Raw genomic sequence first — 23,378 nt, 5'->3', positions numbered from 1 at the left:
ATAGCTTCTTGGTGGGAAACACCCTGCAGGGTTACGTGAACCAGGGCCATCTGAGCCACCAACTGGCCACATATCCTTGGGCCCAGCCCTCAGGCATCCAGCACTGGCTTGTGAGCTCATGCAACTTCATCCCAGATCATGCGGCCAGTTAGAGGTGGAGGCGGACAGGAGCCCAGAGCTCCTGTCCTTCAGGGATCTCGTGCCAGCAGCTCTCACTGCCCTGTAAGATCCCAAGGCACGTGGTAGCCCGCATGCTGTCTTTCTCCACCACTGTCCTTGGGCATGGAGGGAGCCTTTGGTGGAAAATGACTCTGCACACCTATGCAGGGCTTGCAAAGCTCTTCAGGGACTGTTCATGACCTCACTTGCTCTCATCAAGATCTTCTTACATGGAACAGGATAGAAAGTGTTATTTCCATGGACTGTATGAGAAGACCAAGACCCAGAGAAGTTAGGCGATTTGCCCAAGGTCACACGGCAGCAGACCCAAAGAGACTCGAGTCTCTTGGCTCCTAGCAAAGTGAGTCTGGATGGTGAACCAGGCTTCAGCCCTGCCCCAGGGATGAGTCTCCTGCTTCCCTCACTTCTGGCTCCCCTTCTGCTCTCCTACCCGACCCTGCATGGCTCTTGCCATGCCATAGGCACACCCAGGCTCCTCTCCATACCTTCTTCCCTATGTTCACCACCGTGGCATCCAGGAGGTCAAAGACGCGGGAGGTGACACCATCGCCTCGGTCCTTGGCAAGCCAGCAGTTGCAGCGCAATGTGTACTTGGTGCCCTGGGTGGGCACGGCCAGACACAGCTCCTCCACCAGCCAGCAGCTCTCGGGGGAGGCCCCATCGTGGCCCAGCTGAGAGAGGACACACCAACAGTCTGGGTAAAACTGGGAAGGAAGCCCTTGCCACTCAGCATCCCCTCCCCGGTTCTGCACCTTCCTCCCTCAGGGCTTCCTTCCAAAGTGCTCTGTACACAGACCTGGGTCCCCCCCCTACCCAGGAGGTGAGGAGGTTTTGCAGATGAAATAGAAGTCTCTAATCAGATGATTTTGAATTAATCAAAAGATTATTCTGGGTGGGCCTCACCTAATCAGGCAAGCCCTTTAAGAGAGGGTCTAAATGTCAGAGATGGAAGAAGTCAGAGACATTTGAAGCAGAAAAGATGGTGTCTTATTGGTCTGGACAAAACAAACTGCCATGTTTTGGAGAAGGTCACGTGACACGGGAGGCCTGCAGTCTCTGGGAACTGGCAGCCTCAGTCCTACAACCACAAGGAAATGGATTCTGCCAATGACCAATGAGCTTGGAAGAAAACCCCCAGCTTCAGATGAGACCATAGCCCTAGTGGCAACTTGATTTCAGCCCAGTGAGACCTTGGGAAGAGGACACAGCTAACTCACATCTGGACTTCTGACCTGGGAAAATGGGAAATAATACATCTATGTGATCTTAAGTTAAGTTTGTGATAATCTGTTACACAGCAATGGAAAACTAATAAAGCAGACATCTCAGTGGAACACCAAGACCCGGCAGGGCAGTGACTCATTCAGGGTCACCTAGTTGATGGCAAAGGCCAGGGGACCTTTCTCCATGACCTGCTCCAAGCTGGGGCTCCAGGTCATTTGCTCTGCTTGCCCTCCACACCTCCACCTGCTACGTCCTGATCGGCTCCTTCCTTCCCTGGGGGTAGGCACCATCCCAGGACCCAGGGACCAGCACCTCTATTTTCTTGATGATGCCCACATCCAAGCCTGCAACATAAAACTCCTCCACGGAGCCACAGCTGAAGCCCTTCTTCCCCCGGGGGAAGTCCAGCCAGATGCGGTTGCTGCGTTCATCATCCTCCCCAATGAGTAAGATGAAGGCCCGGCTGTCGGTGGCTGCATCCTTGTGCTTCCCGGTGGTGACTGACACATAGTAGGGAATCACTGCAAGAGATTATGGGACCCAAACTCATAATGGGCCAGGTGGACATGGGTGGGCTCATAGACTTGGAAATGACCTTTGGAGAGCACAGATCATAGCTCCGTGCCTCTGAGACAAAGTGAGACAGAGCTTTCCAGACTGGTGAATGATCTATGGTGAGCATCTATTCTCCCGGGAATGAGAGATTGGTGTCTCCTAAGTGAAGATCATCCTACAATAGCATTGTTGCCACTTCTAGAAGCCCTTCTGACCAATGATCTCAGCTGCACTCCCATGTGAGGTAGGGCAAGACCAACAGCCTTTCACCAGGTACAGAAAGCTAGAAAGCTTTCTGTAGTCAGCAAAAATAAAGTGGGCAAAAACAAGGTCTCGCGGAAAGTAGGAATTGGGGGAAGAAAAAGAAAATAGTATTATATGTATAACATGGTAAATGAAAGTTCTAGAAGGTAGCCATTTCCAAAACAGACCAGGTTAATCAGTATAAAACCTTGCTGAGGTAGTGCAGCAGAGTTCTAATTGCCCAGCAAGTATCCATTCTTCTTGCAGCTAGGCACGGTCATAAATTATAAGCAGACATTGCTGGGTGAGTTTCTGGGGAAATTTCTGACTCAGCTGGGAGGAAGGCCCTTTTCCCCCTTAACCTTCCAATTTGTTCAGCTTGGAATGTGGATGTGATTGCTGGAGCTCCAGCAGTCATCCTGGAACCATGGGCAACCTTTAGGATGGAAGTCCCTGACTTTATCAGAACCTGCTGTATCAGTCCCAGTTGCCTAGCTTTGAACTTTTATGTGAGAGAAAAGAAAATCCCTTATTTGTTTAAGCCACTATCTTGTCTCAGTCACTTGCACTTACTAACTGATACAAGTTGGAAACCTTTCTCTGGGATCATCTTCCTCAGTATCTTGGGAGACAGCTCTGGTAGAGGTTATAGGTAATATGGTTATAGGTTGTGCAATTTGTATGTCTTTGAAAGTTTCCAAACTAGCCCTTCCCCATGACCTGTCCCAAGCTGGGGCTCCAGATCAGTTGCTCTGTTTGCCCTCCACACCTCTACCCACTATATCCTGATCAGCTGGAATTACGAGCATTGTTTTCTGCACCTGTCCACAGCCGTATTTCATCTTTATAGGAGGCCCTGTTGGCCTTTCATGGTTGATCATAGCACTTAATTCAGGAGAAGCACTTTCTTGTGGGTCCTGCCATTTAGTCACAGAGTGAAAAGGTAAAATATAAAATGATACCCTTCCACCCAACGTGGTCTCCTAGAAGGGAACAGAGTGGCTCATGCTCTATACTTAAGACGGTTGAACAGACAAGCAGTGACTTTAAATGTTGGATAAACAAACACAGAACTGCTTTATCTCAAAAATATGGTTGGAAAAATGAGCTTTTCAGGGAATTACAATATCGTTTTATGGAGGAGGGAAAAATTGAGGCCAAAAGAGTGACTTGTCCAAGGCTACATATATTCTTGTCAGAACCAGAAATGAAACTGAAATCCCCCTAAAACCATCTTAGGCCTTCTTCCACTTCCTCACTACATCACACTATGCCTTAAGTCTGCATGGCTGACATCCTCCACGGGATACTCTACGGACATGCAAGGGATCTTCACTGCAGCTGTTGACTTCTGTCTTATGAGAACTGTCCCAGGCCCTCAGGGCTGAATCTATATCCGGCAAGTCTGGGTGAGGGCAGAGAGTACCGCAATACCCTCCTGGTGGCGGGTAATGGATTAAGGGCATCATTCCCCTAACTTCTCTTAGTCTCTGTTCCCCCTTCTGCAACAGGGCTGATCGTGGCCCTTGCAGGTTGTTGTGGGGGTGGAAACAGGCAATCTGGGGGAATTTAAAAGCATTAGATAGAAGTCAGAGGACAGTGGGGCAAATGCATGGCCTGCCCAAGAAAAGCTTAACCATGTGTCCAGGTGCCTGCCCTTCCTCCACCAAGCTCCCTGCTTGGCTTACCCGGGCCCTCCTGCACGTAGTCCACCATGGGCCCCGTCACTGTGGCGATGTCAACGTCGGCCATCTTGGAGCTCAGGGCGATCTCCCAGAAGTCCGCGGGGCTGCTGCAGTTGCTGCTTCGGTCCCCTGTGTACTCCTGCCCAGAAGACCCGAGTCCCACTACAGCTCTGGTGCCTTCTTCCAGAGCACAAGGCATGAGAACGGGGACGAACCAAGTCCCCCCACCCACACTGCCATGGCCTTTCCTGCACCTTCTCATAGAAGAGCCTCTCGAGCCGCCCGTCTTCCTTCTTCAGGGACAGCCAGCGCCCGCACAGGAACAGGAACTCGTCCTCATTGGTGTCGTTCCAGATCTCCACCTTCTCCACATACCAGTCTGCACACCACCTGCTGTTGTCGTGGCGGAGCTTGATCTTGTAGATGACGCCCAGGTCAGCGGCCTCGATGATGAACGTGTCCGCCTGGGGAGACCAGATGTGCGGGCTCGGTGGAGAGGCTCCCCTCCACCCGCTGCAACCCCAACCATCCAGTACCTTCTATCCCCTTCAGCTGCCGGGCTGAACAAACCTTCCTAGCTGGGAGCCCTCCAGGCACAAGTCCCTAACATAGAGTGCTGGGTATTCTGAGGCCTCCCTTTCACAATGGCCCCATTTTGCAGTCCCGTGCCTCCTGGGGTACCCCTTGTGGATGTCTGGAAGATGGAATGTTAGTGGGTGTGGGGCAGACAAGGGCGCTCAGCCTGGTGCTGGTACCTGGAGGTCCTTGGTGATGTGGAGTGTCAGCATGAATTCAGGTGGGGGGCAGGAGGGAGGATGGAGAGGGGGCCTGAAACTCCCAGGGGGGAAGCTGGGAGGCAGTCAGAGGAGCCTCTGGGCCAGGCCCAGGAGAGACAACAGATTAGGGAGAGGCTTTGGTGGAGGCCAGGCTGAGGAGAGCTCCGGGACAACATCTGGAATGCAGGTGCAGGCAGGTGTTCTGTGGGGTGTGATGTAAGGCCATCTGGGTCCCTGATTATCCCTTCAGTAAAGGGCTGTGACACTCTCAGGTGCTTGGATTCTTTTGGGATTGCTCAGTGAGATGTAGAGTTCCAGGCCTTGAGGGGGGCTTGGTCAAAACACAGGCTATGTGTGGCTGGCAGGAGCCTGGGGCAGGATAGGAGAGGTTAGTGGCCTTGGGTTACAGTGCTTTTCTTCCAGAAGATGGAAGATGTGCTGAGTCACTACGGAGCACCGGGAACCCAGACACAGATAGGGCAAGAAAGCCTCTGACCCTCGTTGGGACCTCCCAGCCCAGGGCAAGGAGAGGAGGCGGTGGGTCAGTACAGCCCACGTGCGGGACCAGCCACCTGTCCGTGGACTGGAGGCAGGCCCGGGAAGCCTCTTGAGGTGGTGGCAGGAAGTTAAGGATGGGGTGGCTGGGCCTCGCAGGCAGCCCGGCAGGTCACTCTGCGGGTGGAGGCAGACTGCAGGTGAGCAGTGCACCGCTGATGGGGCGAGCCACAGCACTCTGCCAAGCGGCTGAGATCGTCAGGGCAAAAACAGGCACAGCCCGTGACCCAGTCCACCTCTTTGCTTCTGCAAAGTGGAAAGCTGGGAGCCACTTCTACAGTGGAAAGCTGGGAGCCACACGCCGTCCAGGGCTTGGGGAACGGCTAGATAACCTTGGCGATACTGTGTGTAGGATGTGTGTGGTGGTGACGAAGGATGAGCCACCGACGCTTGACGATCCTGACTCGGAAAGATTTCTAAGGTACGCTGCTGCACGCCAAGGGGAGCTGAAGAAGCATTCATCTTGGCTGATGTCTTGTATGTGAAACACTGAAAGCAGGGAACAGCATCACGGATTTTCTCTGGACACATGAACCTGGTTGTAGGGAAGATGCCCAAAAAGGTTTGGAGACAGGAGAGAGCGAAAAGCATTGTGCAGTGGACGCTCCTCACAGGCTGGCTGCGTGGGCCATGAAAGGTCGTCTATCCTGCAAAGGACTCAGGCTGGGTCTAGGATCGTGGAGTGCCCCCAGCGGGCTGCATGTCTGTTGGCTTTGGACTGGGTGAGATGAGAAGGCCCAGGGCACAGAGCAGAGAGCCCAGGGGGTTCAATAAGCCAGGTCAGCTAAGGAAGGGCTCAGGACCTGATAGGGCTGACCTAGGAGCCGTGCAGAAGGGAGAGTCTCCAAGACCTGGTTCTGGGCTGGAAGTGAGTGGGTGGTGCTCATGGGGGGCAGGTGGGGCATTTCTGTTTGTGCAGGAAATGGCCAGAGAAATGGAAGCTGCTAGATGCTCAGAAGTGAACTTTAAGTCACATAAACCATCAGTGAGTAAACCTGAAGTGGCTCTAGCTCCTTGATAGGAGAAAAGGAAGAGAAAGGGATGGGTAATAGAATGGGGCAAAGGCTTTTCTTATGACATAACAATTGCTAAGAGAGACAAAATCTGGCTCTGAACCCAGAAGGGAATGGACTGCATCACCTTCACTTATAAGTTCATTCATTAATGTGCTCTACAAATATTTGCTATGCCTACTCCGTGGATTTGGCCACAATGACACATGGATCTGTCGTCTGTGAGCCACACGCCCCTATCTTACAATGCATTCTCCAGGGGTCGGCTCCAGGCGCCATCAAAGGCAGGGGAAGGTGAGTCCCCCAATCCTCAACAACGCTCAGTACTAACAAAGAGCTAGGCACTTCCGATGTTTTAATTCAGTGAACTTATTTTACGGTGGAAGAAACTGAGACACAGAGATGTTAAGTAACTTGCCCAGGATCACACAGCTAGTCAGTGTCACCATATGAGTCCCTGACCTCTTTGCATTCCATTTTGTCCAAAGTGGTTAGATCTCCCATTACTTTATGAGTGCAGCAAACAATTACATGTGTGCCTGTGTGTGTGTGTGTGTGTGTGTGTAATTATTTCTCCCTGATACAGTGTTCTTCCTTCTCTTGTCCTGTTCATCAGCCCAGGGCACACTACCTATCACACGGCTCTTCCCACTTCAGAAGCAGTAAACCAACTAAAGGTAAAGAGTTCCTACCTGGGTGATGGAACAAATGAATGGGAGCCCCGTGGCCTGACTAACCCGGAACCTCGAGGACAGGCTTGGCCCATGGGGTCACCAGCCAGCTGCAGACCTGCTGAGATGCCGCTGCCATCCTTGCCCCACAGCGAATTTCCTTCTCACTAGTGGGAAATGTGTCAGGCCAAGGACCACACCCAGGTGAGGGTCGGCCTAAGGAGACCCCTGCTAAATACCCACCGGTCGATGCAGGAAACCCCCATGTGCGCACGGCCATGGGCAAGACCGCAGGTTGGGCTGCCGATCTCCATGAGGAGACCCGCCCACAGTGAGCTGACTTCTCTGATGATGACTCCCCCTGACCCCCAGACAGACAGCAACCTGGGGCTCAAACAGGCCTCAAGCAAACCCCAGCCCTGCTCTACCTCCACCCCAGATCAGGACCCAGGGTGTGCGCACAGGCTGAGAGAGGAGACCGGCCACTCCGCAGGGGGAATCGCTAAGGGTGAATACCCACACGAGGGAGCACAACACCGCACAGGGTTCATGGACAGCCTCTGGCACCAAGAGGAACTGACCCCAGACCACTGGACCTAGGAAGGGGAGAGAAGGGGGTAAACTCTGCGTGCCCCACGTACCGTTCCTTTCTCAAACTTGTTGGTACGGTTCTCTGACTTGCCAAGGTACCGCTCCCCGGTGTCCCCCAGATCTCCGTAGATGGTGATGTAGACCTTGGCATCCGTCCCTGCCCCAGGAACGTTTCCTGTGAAGATCTGCACCGAGTACAGCACAACTGGGTGGGCGGTGAGACCAATGGACAGGCAGATGGACAAAGGGAACAAAAGAACGGCATTACTTTAGACTGGAGGGAACTGGATTTGTAGGAGGTGTTAAGCCTCTGGCCCAGGCCCCGAGGAGGAGTTAGCATCTGCCTTTTATTTGTTCACTTGTGTACATTCTGCTACAAATCCACAAGGATTTGCAGGCAGGGAGTCTGCCCAACCTCTGGACATGGGTAGCCTCGAAGACGTGGAGGATGGAGGCTTCCCCCGGCAGCTGTCAAACCATCTACTCATCTAGCTGCCTGCGCTGCTGGGGGGAGGACACAGGAGACCGGCCGACATGTGGGCGCACTGTGGTCACTACGTCTACCAGACGATAGTATGCCTTCCCATTTGAGGGTGATCAGGATCCATGCCCGCTGCTGCTAAACACTCTTTGGAAAAAATCAAGTTTTTCTTTTTTTTTTTTTGAAGGCATAGCTTGCCCATAGTGTTCATGTCCTTATTTCTATTTATTCTTCAGCTCCCTGCAATCTGGTGCCTGCCCCCAGTGACCATCAGTCACCCTCTCCTTCACCTCCTGTGGTCTACGGCAAGGGCTCTAGGAATGCTGGTGTAACAGTTATTAAAAATTATCAAGGAATATAAAAACAAATGCTGTCTTGTCTTCGTTTTGCTGTTGTGGGCTCACAGAAGAAGAGTGAAGTATCTCCTTTTCCGACCTCCACCCCAGAGGCCGAGGTGAGCTGTGCATTTTTATGAGACTAAGGATTCTTTCTCTCCTCCCCCTATGCGTCTGTCCCAAGAGCTTTGGAGTTTCAGACCAAGAAGAGGGGACTTCCCTGGATGATCCCCAGGGGGAGGGATGGAAATTGTGGCTTTGAGGTGGAGGGCAGGAGCGGCCAGACCAGGAGGAAGGTTCGTTTCCCCAACCTGCAAGGGAGCTTGGCTCGGGAGTCCAGTTGGCTGGCAGGGACCCCGCATCTGTACACGGAGCCCCTGCGGGGAGACGGCTGGGGGTTATCTGGGAACTTGAAGCAAGGAGGCCTCATGGCCAAGAAGAGGGTCTCAGGTTGAGGCTGAGGTGTCTCTGGCCACCTAGACAAATGATGCTTCTGTGTCTGCGGAGAACCAGCAGCCACTGTCACCGTGCGGTAGGAGGACACAGGTGTCCATAGTACCTGCCCTGGACTAAGGGCCAGGCCCCTCCTGCGAGGCTCAGGATTCTCATGAAACCAAAAAGAGGAATTTTCTTTCCCTGTCGTGACTGGGATGGACTTTCTTCCCAACCCCTACAAGTGGGCTCAGACCACATTTAATTAAATCGAGAAAAGGAGGGTGAAGTGAGTTGCTCATACTCATGGTTATGGAACGTGTTCACGCCCACCCCGTGGTTCCTATTATTCTCCTCTTTTTCCCTGGGACTCCACAGCGTTATTCTCCCCTGCTCTCCATCTGCCTCTCTGGTCGCTCCTTCTGGAGCAGCTTTACGCGTTCCTAATCTCCTTCCCGCCTCTCAGATGCTGGGTTCTATCCGCTTCCCTCAGCTCCCCTCCTGCACACCCTGGGCATTGAAAGCCGTGAGTTTCTCCACTCTGTATCTCCATCCCAGTCCCCTCCTGGCTCAGATCCACGGCCCTGTCACCTAGGGGACATGTCTGTCTTCACTAGATGTCACAAACTCCCCTGCAAACCTGAATTCTGAAAGTCCCTTTCCAAGCCTTCTCCCCACCCACCCTCCCTGCCCAGCACTCTGTTCTACAGATGGCCACGGTGCCCGTGAGCATGGCTCTCGGGGGGCTGTCCCCACCCAGGCCGGGAACCAGGACAAGTCACGCTGCCCTCCACCCCTGCCTCATCATCTCAGTGCAACACCCATTAGCATTTCACGCGTTACATTAATAAATAAAAGCTCCTCTTTGGTGTTGAAGAGTCAACATTCCCCAGGTTTGTCTGGCTCCCACTGACAGGAGGTGACATTAGGAATCTTGTCACAGTTTAGACACAACAATCGACTGTCCTCCCCTGCATGTTTCCTCCCCAGTCACTTCCTGGCTGTGGGTTCAGCCCTGCTCCACACTGACGTAGGACCTTTTCTCGGAGCCCTTGGCGCGGAGTGGGGTGCTGTGTCACCAGGGGCTGTGGCTGAATGGCCCCCCCTTCTCCCCCTCCTCCACCCCCCGCTGCTCTTTCCAGTCCTTGGGGAATGGAAAACTGATTCAGCTTCTGGGCGCTGAGCAATGCGGTTGTGCAGCCAAATCCAGCTATTTCTGGATCCTCCCCCCTCCCTGTCCCACCCAAGCCCCACAGCTCTCAGCGGAGAGATGTTTCCCTAGAAACATCACCAGGCACAGAGTGGGCTTGTGGCATGTTATTAATACAGAACAGCCCAAGTGTGCCGCTGGGACAGCTTTCCGGGTTGTCCTCTGGGATCCAAGTAGAAAAGGGAATTCTCCCCCAGACTTAATAGCAAAGGGATTTGGGTAGGGAAAGGCACATTACGGAGGCAACACTTGTTTTTATTTCTAAGCAAGTGGCAACTGAGATGAAAGGAAATGTTAGAGCTATGGCTGCTTTATACCCCCCTGGTTCCTCATGGGGCCTGGAATCTGGGCTTTCACTCCCTTTTTTTCCAAGATGGGATGCGACGCAACCTATGTGAGCTGGATCTCTAAGCTCCCAGAGCGTCTCTGATCCGCGCAGACTGCCCCCCGTGGGGAGACCGCTGGTATTCTTTCATGTGTCATTGGTGGCAGAAAGCCTGTTTTTTGCACATGAGTTTGATTTTTGACACAGCTGAAGCTCACTCGGGGCTCACCGAGTAACCTGGGGATTGATGGACAGCGGCATCGCTGGTCAGAAAAGAGGTGCGGCTGTCCCCGTGGTCCGGGAAGAAGGTGTGTGTGTGTGCGTGTGTGTGTGTGCACACATGTATGCGCGTGCACTGACACGTGTGCGTGCCCATGCAACATAAAAAGAAAGTGGAAGAGAAGGCCAAGGACAGAGTCTGAGGAACGCCACCTCAGGTAAACACCACCTGGCGCAGGGAGGACACTCAGCGGGCCACGCAGAGAAACGAGAGAGGAGAACGGCCCACGAGCAAAGGAAGAAGCGCACAGAAGGTGGGTCAGCATGGACGGCTGACGCAGAGCCTGCAGGGAACCCTGGTGAGAAGCAAGCAGAGGTAACTGTCCTTAGAGAGAAGAAAGTCGCAGCTCTGGACGCTCAGGGGCCGCACCCAAGCCCTGGGCGCAGCTCTGGCTACACACGCGTGCCGGGTGCTTCCTGGTTCATACCCAGGAGAGACGGGTGGGTCCCGCCAGAGCAGGGAGGACCGAGCCCTACAGAGGAGTAGCAGAATCAGTGAAGAGGAGGGAAGCCCAAGGGCCAGGGGGATCTAGACATAGGAGAGCAGGCATCTGGAGGCCAGGGAAGGACGTGTTGTGAGACAGCCAGGACCCTGAAGCGCAGCCCGCCATTGATCAGCTGTGTGAACGTGGGCAGCTTAGAGCCCCCTGTGGGTCTCAGATCCCCTCTCCACAGACTGGAGTTAATAACAGACCCTGTGTCCTGGCACCAACACTTGGCCTGGCACGGGGTAGGTGCCTGACAGAGGGCGAGGGGCCGCGGCTGACCATACGGAGGGCGTCACACTTACTGTCCAGAGGTTCCTCCACTTCCTTGTAGACTTGCCTTAAGGACCCATCTTTCATGTATTTCTCAGTGAAGATGTCATAAGGGACCAGTTCTCGAATGGTCTTCTTGTCGTCCTCTGACGTGGCAAGCCATCGATCACAAGGGAAAGTCAAGGTCTCTGTTCCCTGGGGTGAGGAGGCAAGAGGAAAATTCCTTAGTGTGGACTCTTCCGACGTCAGTGGCTCATCAGCACGTCAACACTCAGGGGGACCAAAGACAAGGGTCATGGGCCCCACAGACAATGCAAAAGACACAGGGGAGGCCAAGCTCTGCCCTGATTCCAACAGATTTAGTCTTACTTCAATTGCATCAGGGGCAGGCTCTTGAAAGCCGAGTCCCCAGGGTCACTTAAGATGGTATCAGAACCCCATCCCACAGACTCAGATTCCGTGGGTAAGGGGAGGAGCTCAGTATTTTTAAATTGTTCTCGAATCTCTCAACCACAGCCACCCCTGAGACCTGCCTTCCATGTTTAGAATTCTGTGGTTTCAGGATGTTTGCCAAGTTGTCCCACTGGGTTTCTGTGAGTTGACCTTGAGCAGCAGGAATGGCATGCTTGGTCACTCACTAGCAGTGCGCCCCTGGGGGTGGGGTGCAAGGACAGCCCTGCCTAGACCCTCCTCCCCAACCCCCTACGTGAGGTTCTAAAAGATTCTGCCTTGGACCTGAGCTGGTTCCTACACTGGGTAAACTGGTAAACTGGGCGAATTGTCCTCAGATTTTACCTCAACTTAATAAGGCTACAGGTTCTTTCTTTTTTTAAAGATTAATTTTTATTTATTTGAGAGAGAGAGCACAAGTGAGCAGGGGGAGGGGCAGAGGGAGAGGGAGAGAATCTCAAGCGGACTCCCTGCGGAGTGTGGAGCCCGCCACGGGGCTCGATCTTATGACCCTGAGGTCATGACCTGAGCTGAAACCGGGAGTCCGACACTTAGCCAGCTGGGCCACCCATGCGCCCCATAAGGATGCAGGTTCTTATCAGCAAGCAGTCTCGAATCCCTCTGGAAAGCAACAGAAGAAACAGCAGGACAGATGAGTCAGGAACTCACATCTTTATCTGGGAGGAGCCTGCGGATGTCCACGTGGGAGCAGTGCCAGCCAGGATTCAGGCCCGTATTGTCATGGCCAAGCCGAATTTTCTCAATGATTTCCCCCACGTCTTCTAACTGTGGGAAGGAGAGAAGGAACCAGGTGGGAGCCAAAAGTTCCAGGAAAGTAGAACCTCAGCAACATCCTGCCTCCCCAGGACATCTGCTCCTGCGTCCCTTTGAATGTCCAGGGGCCACTTGGACGTCCAGCACGTCCCCCTGTGTGGCTGAGCCAGCCCCTACTCTCCTCTATGCATGCCACGCTCAGGCTTCCCTTCCTCTCTCCCCACGTAAAACCAGCCTAGACTCCAGAACTCAATTCAGTCAACCTCTGGGACACTGGACCCCCTTTTCGTGGTGGAGCCCACCTCTCCGTCTTCCATCACTTACCATGGCAGCAGCTCATTCCTGGCTTGAGAACAGACTTGGATATCAGAAGATGAGTTCTGGTTCTGCCCACGCCCTGTCTTGCCAGCCTGACCTTCTTCTTGGCTCTTCAAAGCCCCTCTGTCTCCAACTGCCCCTCTTCTACATGCCTCAAATTACAGTCCCTCAAACTCAACATTTTCTTGCCATGGGGCTTTGCACAGCCTCCTCCTGCCCCTCCACTTTCCTCTTCTTTACCTAAACCTCAACCTCACCATTCAGGTATCAGGTCAAGGATCACTTCCCCAGGGAAGCTCCCTTGACCACCTAAGGAAAGTCAAATCTCGTTATGACAGGCCCTTACAGCATCCCATGGCACCCTTGCCCCCTACCCCAGCACTTCTGCGGCCTCTCTGCAGAGCTGACCACCTGGCTGGTGCGGGCAAGTCCTCAGTGCTCAGAGACAGCAGTCAGCTCTGGGATGGGTGAGTCCTGTGACAAGTGAATGGCATCTGAATGATAGATGAAGTCATTCATCACACGCAAAGCCTCTAGAACCACAGACAAGTGACCTCTGAGTGAAACGGAACTGCTTCCAACCACGGGTTTCCTTCTTCCCCGCACCACACGCACCACAGTGGGCAGCCAAGAGCAGGCCCATCAGGACTGCTTGAGGAATGTCCCCAACTCCCATCCCCATCCTCAGCCTTCCCAGTTGGCGCCACGGCTCTGCCACCTATAACCCATGTAACCTGAGGCAATGCACCTGACCTTCCAGGACTCAACTTTCCTCTCTATAAAATGGGGAGAACAATGTCTTACTCAAAGGAAGGCAGAGGCCTGGTAGTCCCTTGAGGTCACTTCGAGGTCTAAGATCCCAGCCATGGTTCTTTTTGGCAACTACTCTCTCCTGGGACCAGCAGGGCACCACATTGCTAGAAATGGCGAGAATTAACAAGGCTTCTGCTCTCTGCAGCACTGGCCCCCAGCCCCTGCTCCCTACTGGCTAGCTCACCCTCACTTCCCCACAGAAGTGCTGTCCCCTGGGAGCCCCCGAGGGCAGTCTGATCATTAAACACAGATCGGTGGCCTCAGGCTGACGTTAGTGCTCTGGACATTTTTAAGGAGGCCTCACTCCCTCACAACAGAAACGGCATAGAAGCTATGGAGGAAACGCTTGTCCCCCTGAGGGCATGGAGGACTGAAGATTCACCTGCCTCTCCCTCTGCCCAGGCCCTCTTCTGCTCCTTCCCCATCCCATCTCTGAGCTTTGAGATGTGTGGACCTGGCTTCACTGGTTCTTCTGGAGACTCAACCATCCAGCCACTTGGCCAGGCCTGCCATGTCAGGGTGACCGTCTCGTTGGTGACCCTCAGTGAGAAAGGAGGCCACTGAGAGGCTGCTAGCCACGGGTGGTGGGCCTCAGGGAGAGACTCGGAGTCAGAGGAAATCCTGGCATTCTCCCAGGAGGTGGAAGAGCTAAGCGGACAAGGTTCTGGAATGGAGTTGCTCGGGTCTAAATCTTGGCTCTGCCCTTTGTTCATTACGACGTCCCAAACAAGTTTCCCAACTTGCCATTTCAGCCAGACAAAGTGATAATCATACCAGCAGCGCAGGGATGGTGACGAGGACTCCAAGTGCTCAGAGCAGGGCTGGCACAAGGCAGGGAAAAATCAGTATTAGTTATGTCTGCTACTTTCCCAGCGACTCCCTGTGTCTTAGGACAAAGCTACAGAGGGAGGGAGAGGCTTGTTCGGAGTCCGAGCCAGAGCCAGAGCCAGAGCCAGAACCTGGGGGTCATGTGCCTGCGACCCCGCGCTCTATGTCTCACCTAAAGATCAGTCGGAAAAGAGATATGGAGAGATGGGGACACAAAGCTTTTTCATGTGTTTCCAAACTCTCACACTCCCCCAGCAGCCGGAGAGGTTTGAAAAGGAAAAGAAAAAACTTAGCAACAAATTACTGGCCCATTATAGCTGCCGATTAGCGGGCATTTCGTTGATAAAACTCCGTGGAAGTCATGCTGGGGTGTAATCGCAGCCCCCCACTGATGGCGTCAGGCTGGGGTGACTCATGTGCCATCTTGGTGGGGTGAACTGTTACTTTGTGTGGGTAAAGGAATCACCCTTGCATTTTCCTTGACAAAGACTCTACCAAGGTGCCAACCTTCCCACACGTGTTGACGGCTCCTAGGGACGGAGGGGAGGGAGCAGGGAGAGCCCCCCGCCCCGCCCCCCGGCACAGACACTGGCTGGGGGAGGAGGTAGGGGCTCTGGACTTTGTTTCCCATCAGAAGATAAGGGGTATTTCTCCAAAGGTCCCCACTGTCTGGCGAGCTCCGGCTCTTTTCCTTCACAGCTGTCCCCTCTAAGTCTTGCTTCAGCCAGTCCTCTGCCCTTCAGGTCACTCTCCTACTGTCCATCTGGCCAAACCTCATTCCACATGCTGCATTTATTTACACCTCTGGCCTTGGCCCCAGTGTTCCTCGCTAGGAATGCCTCCCCTTCTTGTCCTGTCTTGTCCCTGCTTATGGTCGCACTCCGTCCAGCTCAAAGTCACCGCCTCCAGAGAGCCTTTGTCCTTCTCTGAATACCCATCACACACTCAGTCAGTCCCTTACTCGTGCTCATCACCAGGGGCCAGTGTCCTGTAGGGGCTAAGAGCACACATTCTGAGCCAGTTCTTCTGGGTTTGAATCCTGCTTCCACGACACCCTAGCTCTATGAATCTGTGCAAGCTACTCAACACTTTGTCCTCATTTTCCCCATCTTTAAGCAGGGATAACTACAGCACAGACTTGCTGTGCTGGTTAAGTGAGTTAACAGATAAAGCCCTATAACGGTGCCTTCTTACCCAAAGGAACAGTTACTCTAAGGATGACCAGCCTCTCTCATTAGCCTTATATGGAGGTTCCGGGTTCCCCAGCTGGATGCAAGCCCCTTGCAGGCAGAGGCTGGGTCTTCCCCTTCTCTTGTCTCCCCCACCCAACCTAGCACACAGAGGAGACACTGAGCTCACGTGCATGGGATGCCCAGCTGCTGGGACCTACACGTACAGTAAGCATGCCCTAGCAAGGCCCCAGGCCAGAAGGGGAGCTGGGGAACACACGGGGTTTCTGGACGCCTGGCTCTCCCCAGGGATATGGGTGTGTTGTTGCTAGCACTGGAGATGGTCCCAGTGGAACTGGAATTGTGCCTCTAGTTTCCCCAAGGCCTGTCCACCCACTCTCAGCTTAGGTCCTGAAACTTGTTCCTGTGGGACAGGTGAGGTGCTCCATCCTCCTGGTGACTCAGACGTACTGAGTGAGGCCCAGCAAGGCTGGATGAACCGCCTGGACTCCCTGCCAACAGCAGCCCATTAGGGTCCCTCTGGATGCATGGCTCTTCCTACCCCCTCCTGTGGTGTCCCCACCTCCCGGTGTTGGCTATGGGGGAGGGAGGGTCTGTGTACCTCCATAATGAAGCGGGAGGCTGACTTCCTCTCAAAGAACAGCTTCTGCTCTCTCTTGTTGGTGCACAAGTACTTCTGCTGGGTGCACACTGCATCACAGCCATAGATGACGATGAAGATGTTGGCATCTGTCCCGGCGGCGAAGACGTCGCTGGTATACAGGGTGATCTCATAGGGGACAACTGAGGGCGGGCAGAGCGTGAAGTCAGAGGGGAGGTGAGAACAGAAAACAGATGTGGACAAGATCAAGTTCTTCACTGGCCCCACTGCCCCGGGGCCCCATCACTGGAAGCTGCCACCCAGGGACCTGCATCTTCTTCACACGGTTGCTTAGCAACGGCAGGTGCAGGGGAAGGGGGAGGCAGTGTCCTGTCACACCTAGTGCCCGCAGTAAGTCCCTGTCACCTCAGACCATGGTCTTGTGCCTCTCTCATCTCAGAGCTAGTCCAGCAGTTTGGCTAAAAACACGGGCTCTACCCTGGTTTTTTGTGTGACCCGGCCAACCACTCAAGAATCTCAGTTTTCTCCTCTACAAAGGGTCCTCACCATGGTCCTTAGCTGTAGAGACTGTAAACAGGAGGGTTACATCTCAAGGGGCAACGAACCAATCAGATCAGCGGTCTACGGGGTGAGAAACATTTCTCTTCCTGCCCTCACTTGCTCTGGCCTGCCCTCGCACGCCTCCATAACACACCGGGCCCTTGCTGGGTCCATCCAGTCAGAACTGGATGCTGGTGGGGGGGTGGGTGGGGTGTGCTTGTGGACGCCTTAAAAGGGAGGCTGACTCATCAGGGCTGTTGGCAAGCAGCCTGCTGGGCGGGCATCAGCGCGGGTAGAGACCAGCTTTGCCCACCTGGTGCTGAGGGCCCTTCGCCTCAGAAACTCCTTGGGTGTGTATCAAACACACAGATTCCCAACATCTCTTCAGGTTCTCTGTGGGATGGCTTCTAGTGATCTAAGTATTTAACTCGGACTTTACACTGGAGCTTGAGACCAGCAGTTTAAGAGTGTGTGGTGAACTACAGACTGAGAGAATGAGCAGGTCGTAAAATAAATTTCCTGGGTCATCAACAGGACTTTAAAAAAATACACGGAATTAAATAGAATTGAATAAAGAAATACCATCTATGCGGACATCACACATAGTAAGGGAAAACATTTTTTGTGACACTTACTTGTTGCATATGTATATAAATGTATATATACTTTAAGTCATAATAATAAAAAATTATATTAAAAACTCAGAGAAAGAGTGTAAGTGGAAATCTACCTTATTTTGTGGTCTCAACCTCAAAAGGGATCGCATTAAAAGTCACCTTCTCACAGGTGGCCCCCTCTCCACATCTGCTCCAAAGCAAAGGAATTTTCTTTTCATTAGTTTGTAGTGATGTCACTCTGCTGTCCAACAGCAGCTGTGTGGCCCTGTAAGAATCGGACTTGCTGTCTGTTGCCCTGTGCCCGACTCTCCACCGAGAGTTCTACCTTCCCCATCTACAACATTCACGATGACCTGTACAGGAGACACCAGTACACTTCACTTTATGGATGAGGAAAGCAAGGCTCAGAGAGGTGAAGGGACTTGCCCCAGGTCACATGGCTGGTCAAAGGTGGGGGAACTCCAACCCTAACGGGCTTGTCTGACCCCACCATCCTGGGTGGTCAACCCCTGGGGTGCTGTTGTCAGAACTGGAGGTGAGTACTGTTCTTACCTACTGGTCAGGGCCCGTCCCCACAGTGGCCTGGACAGGCCCCTCACCAAGGTCAAGGAAAAACGCAGGCCATCGCAATAATGGAGACAACTTCCTTGGAGTCCTCTTGGGTGTCTCCATGGTCTAAGGCTCAGGAGGCCTTGAGCAGAGATGGACTTGAGCTTTCCTGAGACTAGCTGGCAGTGGGAGAAGCCCTGGAAATAGATGGGCAGGAAGAGCCGACCCTTCCGCCCTCACCACTCTAGGCCTGGGCTCAGATGCATTTCTTGGTCTCTAGTTCTGCCTCTGCCATTGAGGAGCTGTGTGTCCTTGGGCAAATGGGTGTACTTCTCTGGGCCTTTTTCTTTGTCCATAAAATGAGAGAATTTAACAGAATCTGTGGTTTTCAGACGGTTTAACTGAAATTAGTTTTCAGTGGAAAATTCTTGTGCAATTCTTAAAAATACCTTTAGGAAGAATGTTCAGAAAAAAAAAGAACTTGACTTTTTAAAGCTGAGGAGTTGCTCTGGATGGCACAAACTGGGGAGCTGTTCCTGCTCATCCTTTCTCCAAACCCACCAGCTGCCCGGAAACTACCCCCCTTCCTTTGATACCAGCAACCCTCAGAGCACAGACTTAAGGCTGAGGTGCCTCTCAGCCCTAACATGACATGATTCTGACCTTGATTCTAACATGATTCTGCTCCATGCTGTGTGGTGCCTCTAAGTTCAGACCATCACAGTGGTCCCTTTCCTAAGGGACACCCCTCTCCTGTGCTGGCAGCACATTTCAGTAGGTCTGGAAGCAGAGCCCTTTTGCTCTGTTCTTCTGGTTGCACATGCGTTGGCTGCCCGATCTGGGTCTCAGCCTTCTAGGCCCCTGAGAACAACACCCGGCCACCACTCCTGCGACTGCAGCTCCCCAGCCCCTGGAGCTCCCTGGCTTTGGGCCCTCAAGAACTTTCCCAAACAAGAAAATGGGCTCTGAGCAGCAGACCCTCCCTGCTGGGCTCCTGCCTGGTGAGAAGCTGCCTTTGAAGCTGCCTCAATGGCTCTCCAGTCTGAAAGGTGAACCTCTCCTGCACTTTATATGCATGTATGTGTGTATGTATGTATTGGTAAATACGAGCCTAAGGCAAAGGGTAAATGGGCTTGTTTTCATATCAAGCTAGAACTGAATATATTCAAGGTTAGGCCATACGAAACCAGAGCAAGGCCCGTCCTAGGGCGCAAAGGGAGAAACGGCTACTTCTGTCTAGAAGTGCCTCGCCCAGTACTGCTGTCATGTCTGCGTACATCTGTCAGGGTCAGTGTGTCTGTCCCCGACTGCAGGCGGTTTCTGGGGGCAGTGGTTAGAGCCAGGGTTTGTTCTGTATATGCAGAGATTTTACTAGAAGGAAATGTCACTTTCTTTCAGGCTTTGGACCAGAAAATATCTTGATGGATCAGGTCTTTTCCAATTTAATTGCTTTAGGCAACATCCCCCCCAACAAAACAAAACAAAACAAAAAAGACGAAACCAAAAAGCAAAAAGCAAAAAACAAAAACCCATCACTGATTTATACCGTGTATTTATGAGCTGTTTGGGGGAAATCTTTCGGCATAGCTAATTATTTGGTTAGGAAAAAAAAAAATTGTATCTGTGGGTTTGGTTCCAATCTTAGCATATTCAGACAGATTTTTATAGTTTGGCTGATCTCAGCCTGATTCCCAGCGCCTAGGATGTACGTACACGTAAATAAACATTGAACACATACTTTCTGGTGACACAGGAAAGGAAATGTCAGAACTTCACCCAAATGCTCCCCTTCCTCCTCTCCTTAGCTGGTAAAAGGAATCACATTTATCATCTTTTCAAGTTCTTTTTCCCTCCAGTTAGGATAAAATCTGATAGCGGTGATTTCTTTGTCCTGTTACTGAGACGGGTGATGGGGCTGGTAGGACTTCTCACAGTTTAGACTTTGATCTTTCTTCCCTTTGGGGTCGTAGGAGGAAACCGAGCCCCAGAGAGGTCAGGCTCTCTGTCTGTTGTCACCAGCTGGCTTGGGGTGGAAGTTTGGGCGAAGTCCCAGATTTCCAAACTCTTGATCCTAGACACCGCCCATGGCCCACAGGGGGCCCAGGGAATTTGGGAGAGGAGCAAGAAACCCAACTCTGCAAGGTGGGCCTGGCCCAGGACAGGGGCGGAGGAGGGGCTGGGACCAAGCTGGGGTAGTGGGTGATGGGACGCGGGAGGAGGGCCAGCCTTGCCGCATACATAACCTACATGGTGTGTACAACCTCGTCTGCAGCTCCGCGTGGAAGAGGTCCCTGACGATCGCGCCGTCGTCCTCATTCTTCGCCAGCCAGCGGCCACAGGGGAACGTCATGCACTTCCCAAGAGACGGGGCGTCCACCTCTACCCAGTCTACAAACCAGCCTGGAGCCTTGCCTGGAGAGACGGAGACACAGATCTCACCAAGGAGCCCAACGCAGAGGGTTTACTGTGGGCAGCTTCGGGGACTCCAAACGTTCTTCCCTGCCCCACGGCTGACATCCACGGCTGCCCCGCGCAGAGGCCATTGCTGTCGCTGATTCCTGTTCCAGCGTACACCCAGCTGAAGGCGGAAGCTGGGTCACGCTCCAGGCTGCTGTCAGTGAAATCAGCAAGAGCAAAGGAGCCTGGGGAAGAGGTGACAGGAGGTGACAGCAAGCACACTGTCCAGAGCGGAAGGCACTCTAAAGGGGGAGCTCAGAGATGCCAGAGAAAGCTCGTACTAACAAGGATTTCATAATGTCACCCCAGGACGAGGATGGCACTCCGAGCTCCCCGGCCTCCGCCCCGTGGTGCCTGAAGGGGAGGGAAACTTGTAAAGGACTGATGGTCTTCCCTGGACAGATGAGTGTTTAAAGAAGGAAGTAGGGGCTGAGCAGAGAACCCCGTCTTTCCATCCCAGGGGCGAGCTAGAGGGCCTCGTTCCTCAGGCCTAAAATACTTAGTGAAAAGATCAAGAAAACAAGTCCTACCTTAATGAGAGAGAACAAAGCTTGGCTGTAGTTGTCAGTGGGTTCTGGGAAGAATTGACCAGATCAGTAGTTCTCCAAGTGGGATCCAGGACCCTTACCATCGTGTGTGAGAGATAGAAATGCTCGGGCCCTACCCTAGACTTACTGAACCAACACCTGCGTGGGTAAGGCCCAGAAATCTTTGTTTCACAACCTCCAAGGTGGTTCTGTGGCTCACTCAAGTCAGAGAACCACTGAGCTAGATGGGGGATTCGCAGATGCGGCCGCACAAGGAAATAACTGAAGGTGGGCTTTTGGGGAACTCACTGGTGTCCAGGCCCGAGCTCAGGCCAATTAGACCAGAATCTCTGCAGGTAGCTTGGGCTCCACTGGACCGAAGGGCCCAAGGGAGCTGTGCCATCATGAAGGCAGCTGACATCCAACTTTCTTGCACATTCTTCCCAGACTCCACAGGGACCTGTCTGTGGTCCTCACATTCTTAGCAGAAAACAGAGGGGGAAGGAAGCCAGACCTGTGTTGTCATGACCAATCCTGACTTTCCACAGATCTCCCAGGTCCAGCGTCTCCACTGTGAAGATTTCGATGCTGTCCCTTTCAAACTTGTCGCTGTTGGTCTTGGAGGATTTCAGGAGGGTCATTCCTGCCAACCAAATGGCCCCACATGACTGGTTGGGCCTGAGACCTTCAAACCTAGTCTGACTGCCCCTTTTAGTCCCTCCTCCCAATAACCAAATATTTCTGACTTTCATAAAATTTAAACCTTGCCGGGACCACCCACAGGTACCTTTGCACATTTAGTGGGTACTGTCTTTTTATTGAGCTTTGTACTCAGCTTTCAAGGCGTGTATTTTTATTTCGAGTTTGTATCTAAAGAACAGGAAACATACCAAAGGGTTTATCAAGACCATCCAGGAGAGGGTGGTGCGGCCCTAAGTCAGTGTCCGCTCTATTTCCATACTCCTCCTGTTTCCCCACGTGGGAAGGAAGCCCGTGACAAAACCTCCCTCCCCCTGTTCCCTGGGGGAATCAGGGACATCCTGGAACAGAAGGAGAAAGCTGGCGGAAGTCACGGACAACAGACCAGTCACTGTTTGGACTGCGAGGCCCTTCCTTATGGTTTTAAAAGGTAAACAGAGGGATGCCTCTAGGAAAGGCCCAGGAAATGGTAAAAAAAAAAAAAAAAAAAAAAAGGAATGGAAAAAATGAAAAAAAAAAAATTCAGAAAGGCCTAGAGAAAGAATGACCGCAGGATCCAGCATATTACCTAAGGAGACGCGCTGAACGGAAGATGATTCCTATGGCTTCCACATACTTCTAGGGTGGTAGACATCGCAATGAGGACAGGAGAAAGGAAAGGAGACGCTCTGCCCCCTGGAGTAGAGTAAGACTGACTTATAGAGATTTAGGAAGAATCTCTAAAGGAACCAAAGTCCACAATCCGGGTAGACAAGTCACCTTGTGTGGAGATTTTTTTTTTTAAAAAGATTGATTTATTTATTTGAGAGAGCGAGAAAGGGAGAGAGATCACAAGCAGGGGCAGAGGGGGAGAGAATCACCAGCAGACTCCCTGCAGCGTGGGGGACCCAATGCGGGACTCGATCCCAGGACCTCGAGATCATGACCTGACGTGAAATTAAAAATCAGATGCTAACCAACTGAGCCACCCAGGTGGCCCTCACATGTAGACTTTTAAGGAAAAGGGAACTGCCTTTCTCCAACAGGGCTGGTTACATGCAATCTGTCAAGTGTGTGAGGCACGCAGGAACACATAACAGGAAAAGGTCAGTCTCTTCACAGACGGTGCTGAAAAAGTGGAAATCTACATGTAGAAGAATTAATGTGGACCCTTATCTTTCACTGTATACAAAAGTCAACTCAAAATGGATTAGAGATTTAAACATAAGACCTAAAACTCTAAAACTTGTAGAAGAAAACAGGGGGAAAGCTTCATGACGTGGGTCTTGGCAATGTTTTCATGGGTAGGACATCAAATGCATTAGGCAACAAAAACGAAAACAAACAAATGGGACTACACCAAACTAAAAAGTTTCTGCACAGCAAAGGAAACAATCAACAGAATGAACAAGCAACTTACAGAACGGGAGAAAATATTTGCAAGCCATCTATCTGATAGCGGTTTCATTGCCACAATCTCCTACAACTCAAAAACAAAGAGCTAATAACAAAAAATGGACTAAGGACTTAAATGGATATTTCTCCAAAGAGGACATACAAATGGCCAACAGTATATGAACAAAGTGTTCATTGTCACCAAGCTTCAGGGAAATGCAAATCAGAAACGCAACGAGATCTCACCTCACCCCTATCAGGATGGCAACCATCCAAAATCAAAAGACAACAATTGGTGAGGATGTGAAGAAATTGGAACCCTTGTACA

General features: G+C 52.4%; 1 protein-coding gene across 2 annotated transcripts in view; it reads right to left on the bottom strand.

Moving 5' to 3' along the window:
- The window catches only part of LOXHD1 (lipoxygenase homology PLAT domains 1), a 151,338-nt gene that overhangs the window by 30,724 nt on the left and 97,236 nt on the right, over positions 1 to 23,378 (bottom strand). Inside the window, exons 24-33 of one of the 2 annotated variants that reach the window (XM_044240992.1) lie at positions 21,492 to 21,620; positions 20,241 to 20,405; positions 16,288 to 16,469; positions 12,433 to 12,549; positions 11,346 to 11,508; positions 7,544 to 7,698; positions 4,142 to 4,351; positions 3,891 to 4,026; positions 1,717 to 1,925; positions 666 to 851 (exon numbers count right to left, since the gene is read on the bottom strand). In XM_044240992.1, coding sequence (XP_044096927.1) covers positions 666 to 851; positions 1,717 to 1,925; positions 3,891 to 4,026; positions 4,142 to 4,351; positions 7,544 to 7,698; positions 11,346 to 11,508; positions 12,433 to 12,549; positions 16,288 to 16,469; positions 20,241 to 20,405; positions 21,492 to 21,620 — 1,652 coding nt within the window. The remainder of the gene's footprint in view (positions 1 to 665; positions 852 to 1,716; positions 1,926 to 3,890; positions 4,027 to 4,141; positions 4,352 to 7,543; positions 7,699 to 11,345; positions 11,509 to 12,432; positions 12,550 to 16,287; positions 16,470 to 20,240; positions 20,406 to 21,491; positions 21,621 to 23,378) is intronic. The other variant, XM_044240993.1, reaches the window with a different exon arrangement.

The sequence above is a fragment of the Neovison vison genome, chromosome 3 (genome assembly GCF_020171115.1).
Source record: "Neovison vison isolate M4711 chromosome 3, ASM_NN_V1, whole genome shotgun sequence".
Taxonomy (NCBI): domain Eukaryota; kingdom Metazoa; phylum Chordata; class Mammalia; order Carnivora; family Mustelidae; genus Neogale; species Neogale vison.
Note: the sequence above shows the minus strand (reverse complement) of the source record. Positions and strands in the feature narration are given on the sequence as shown.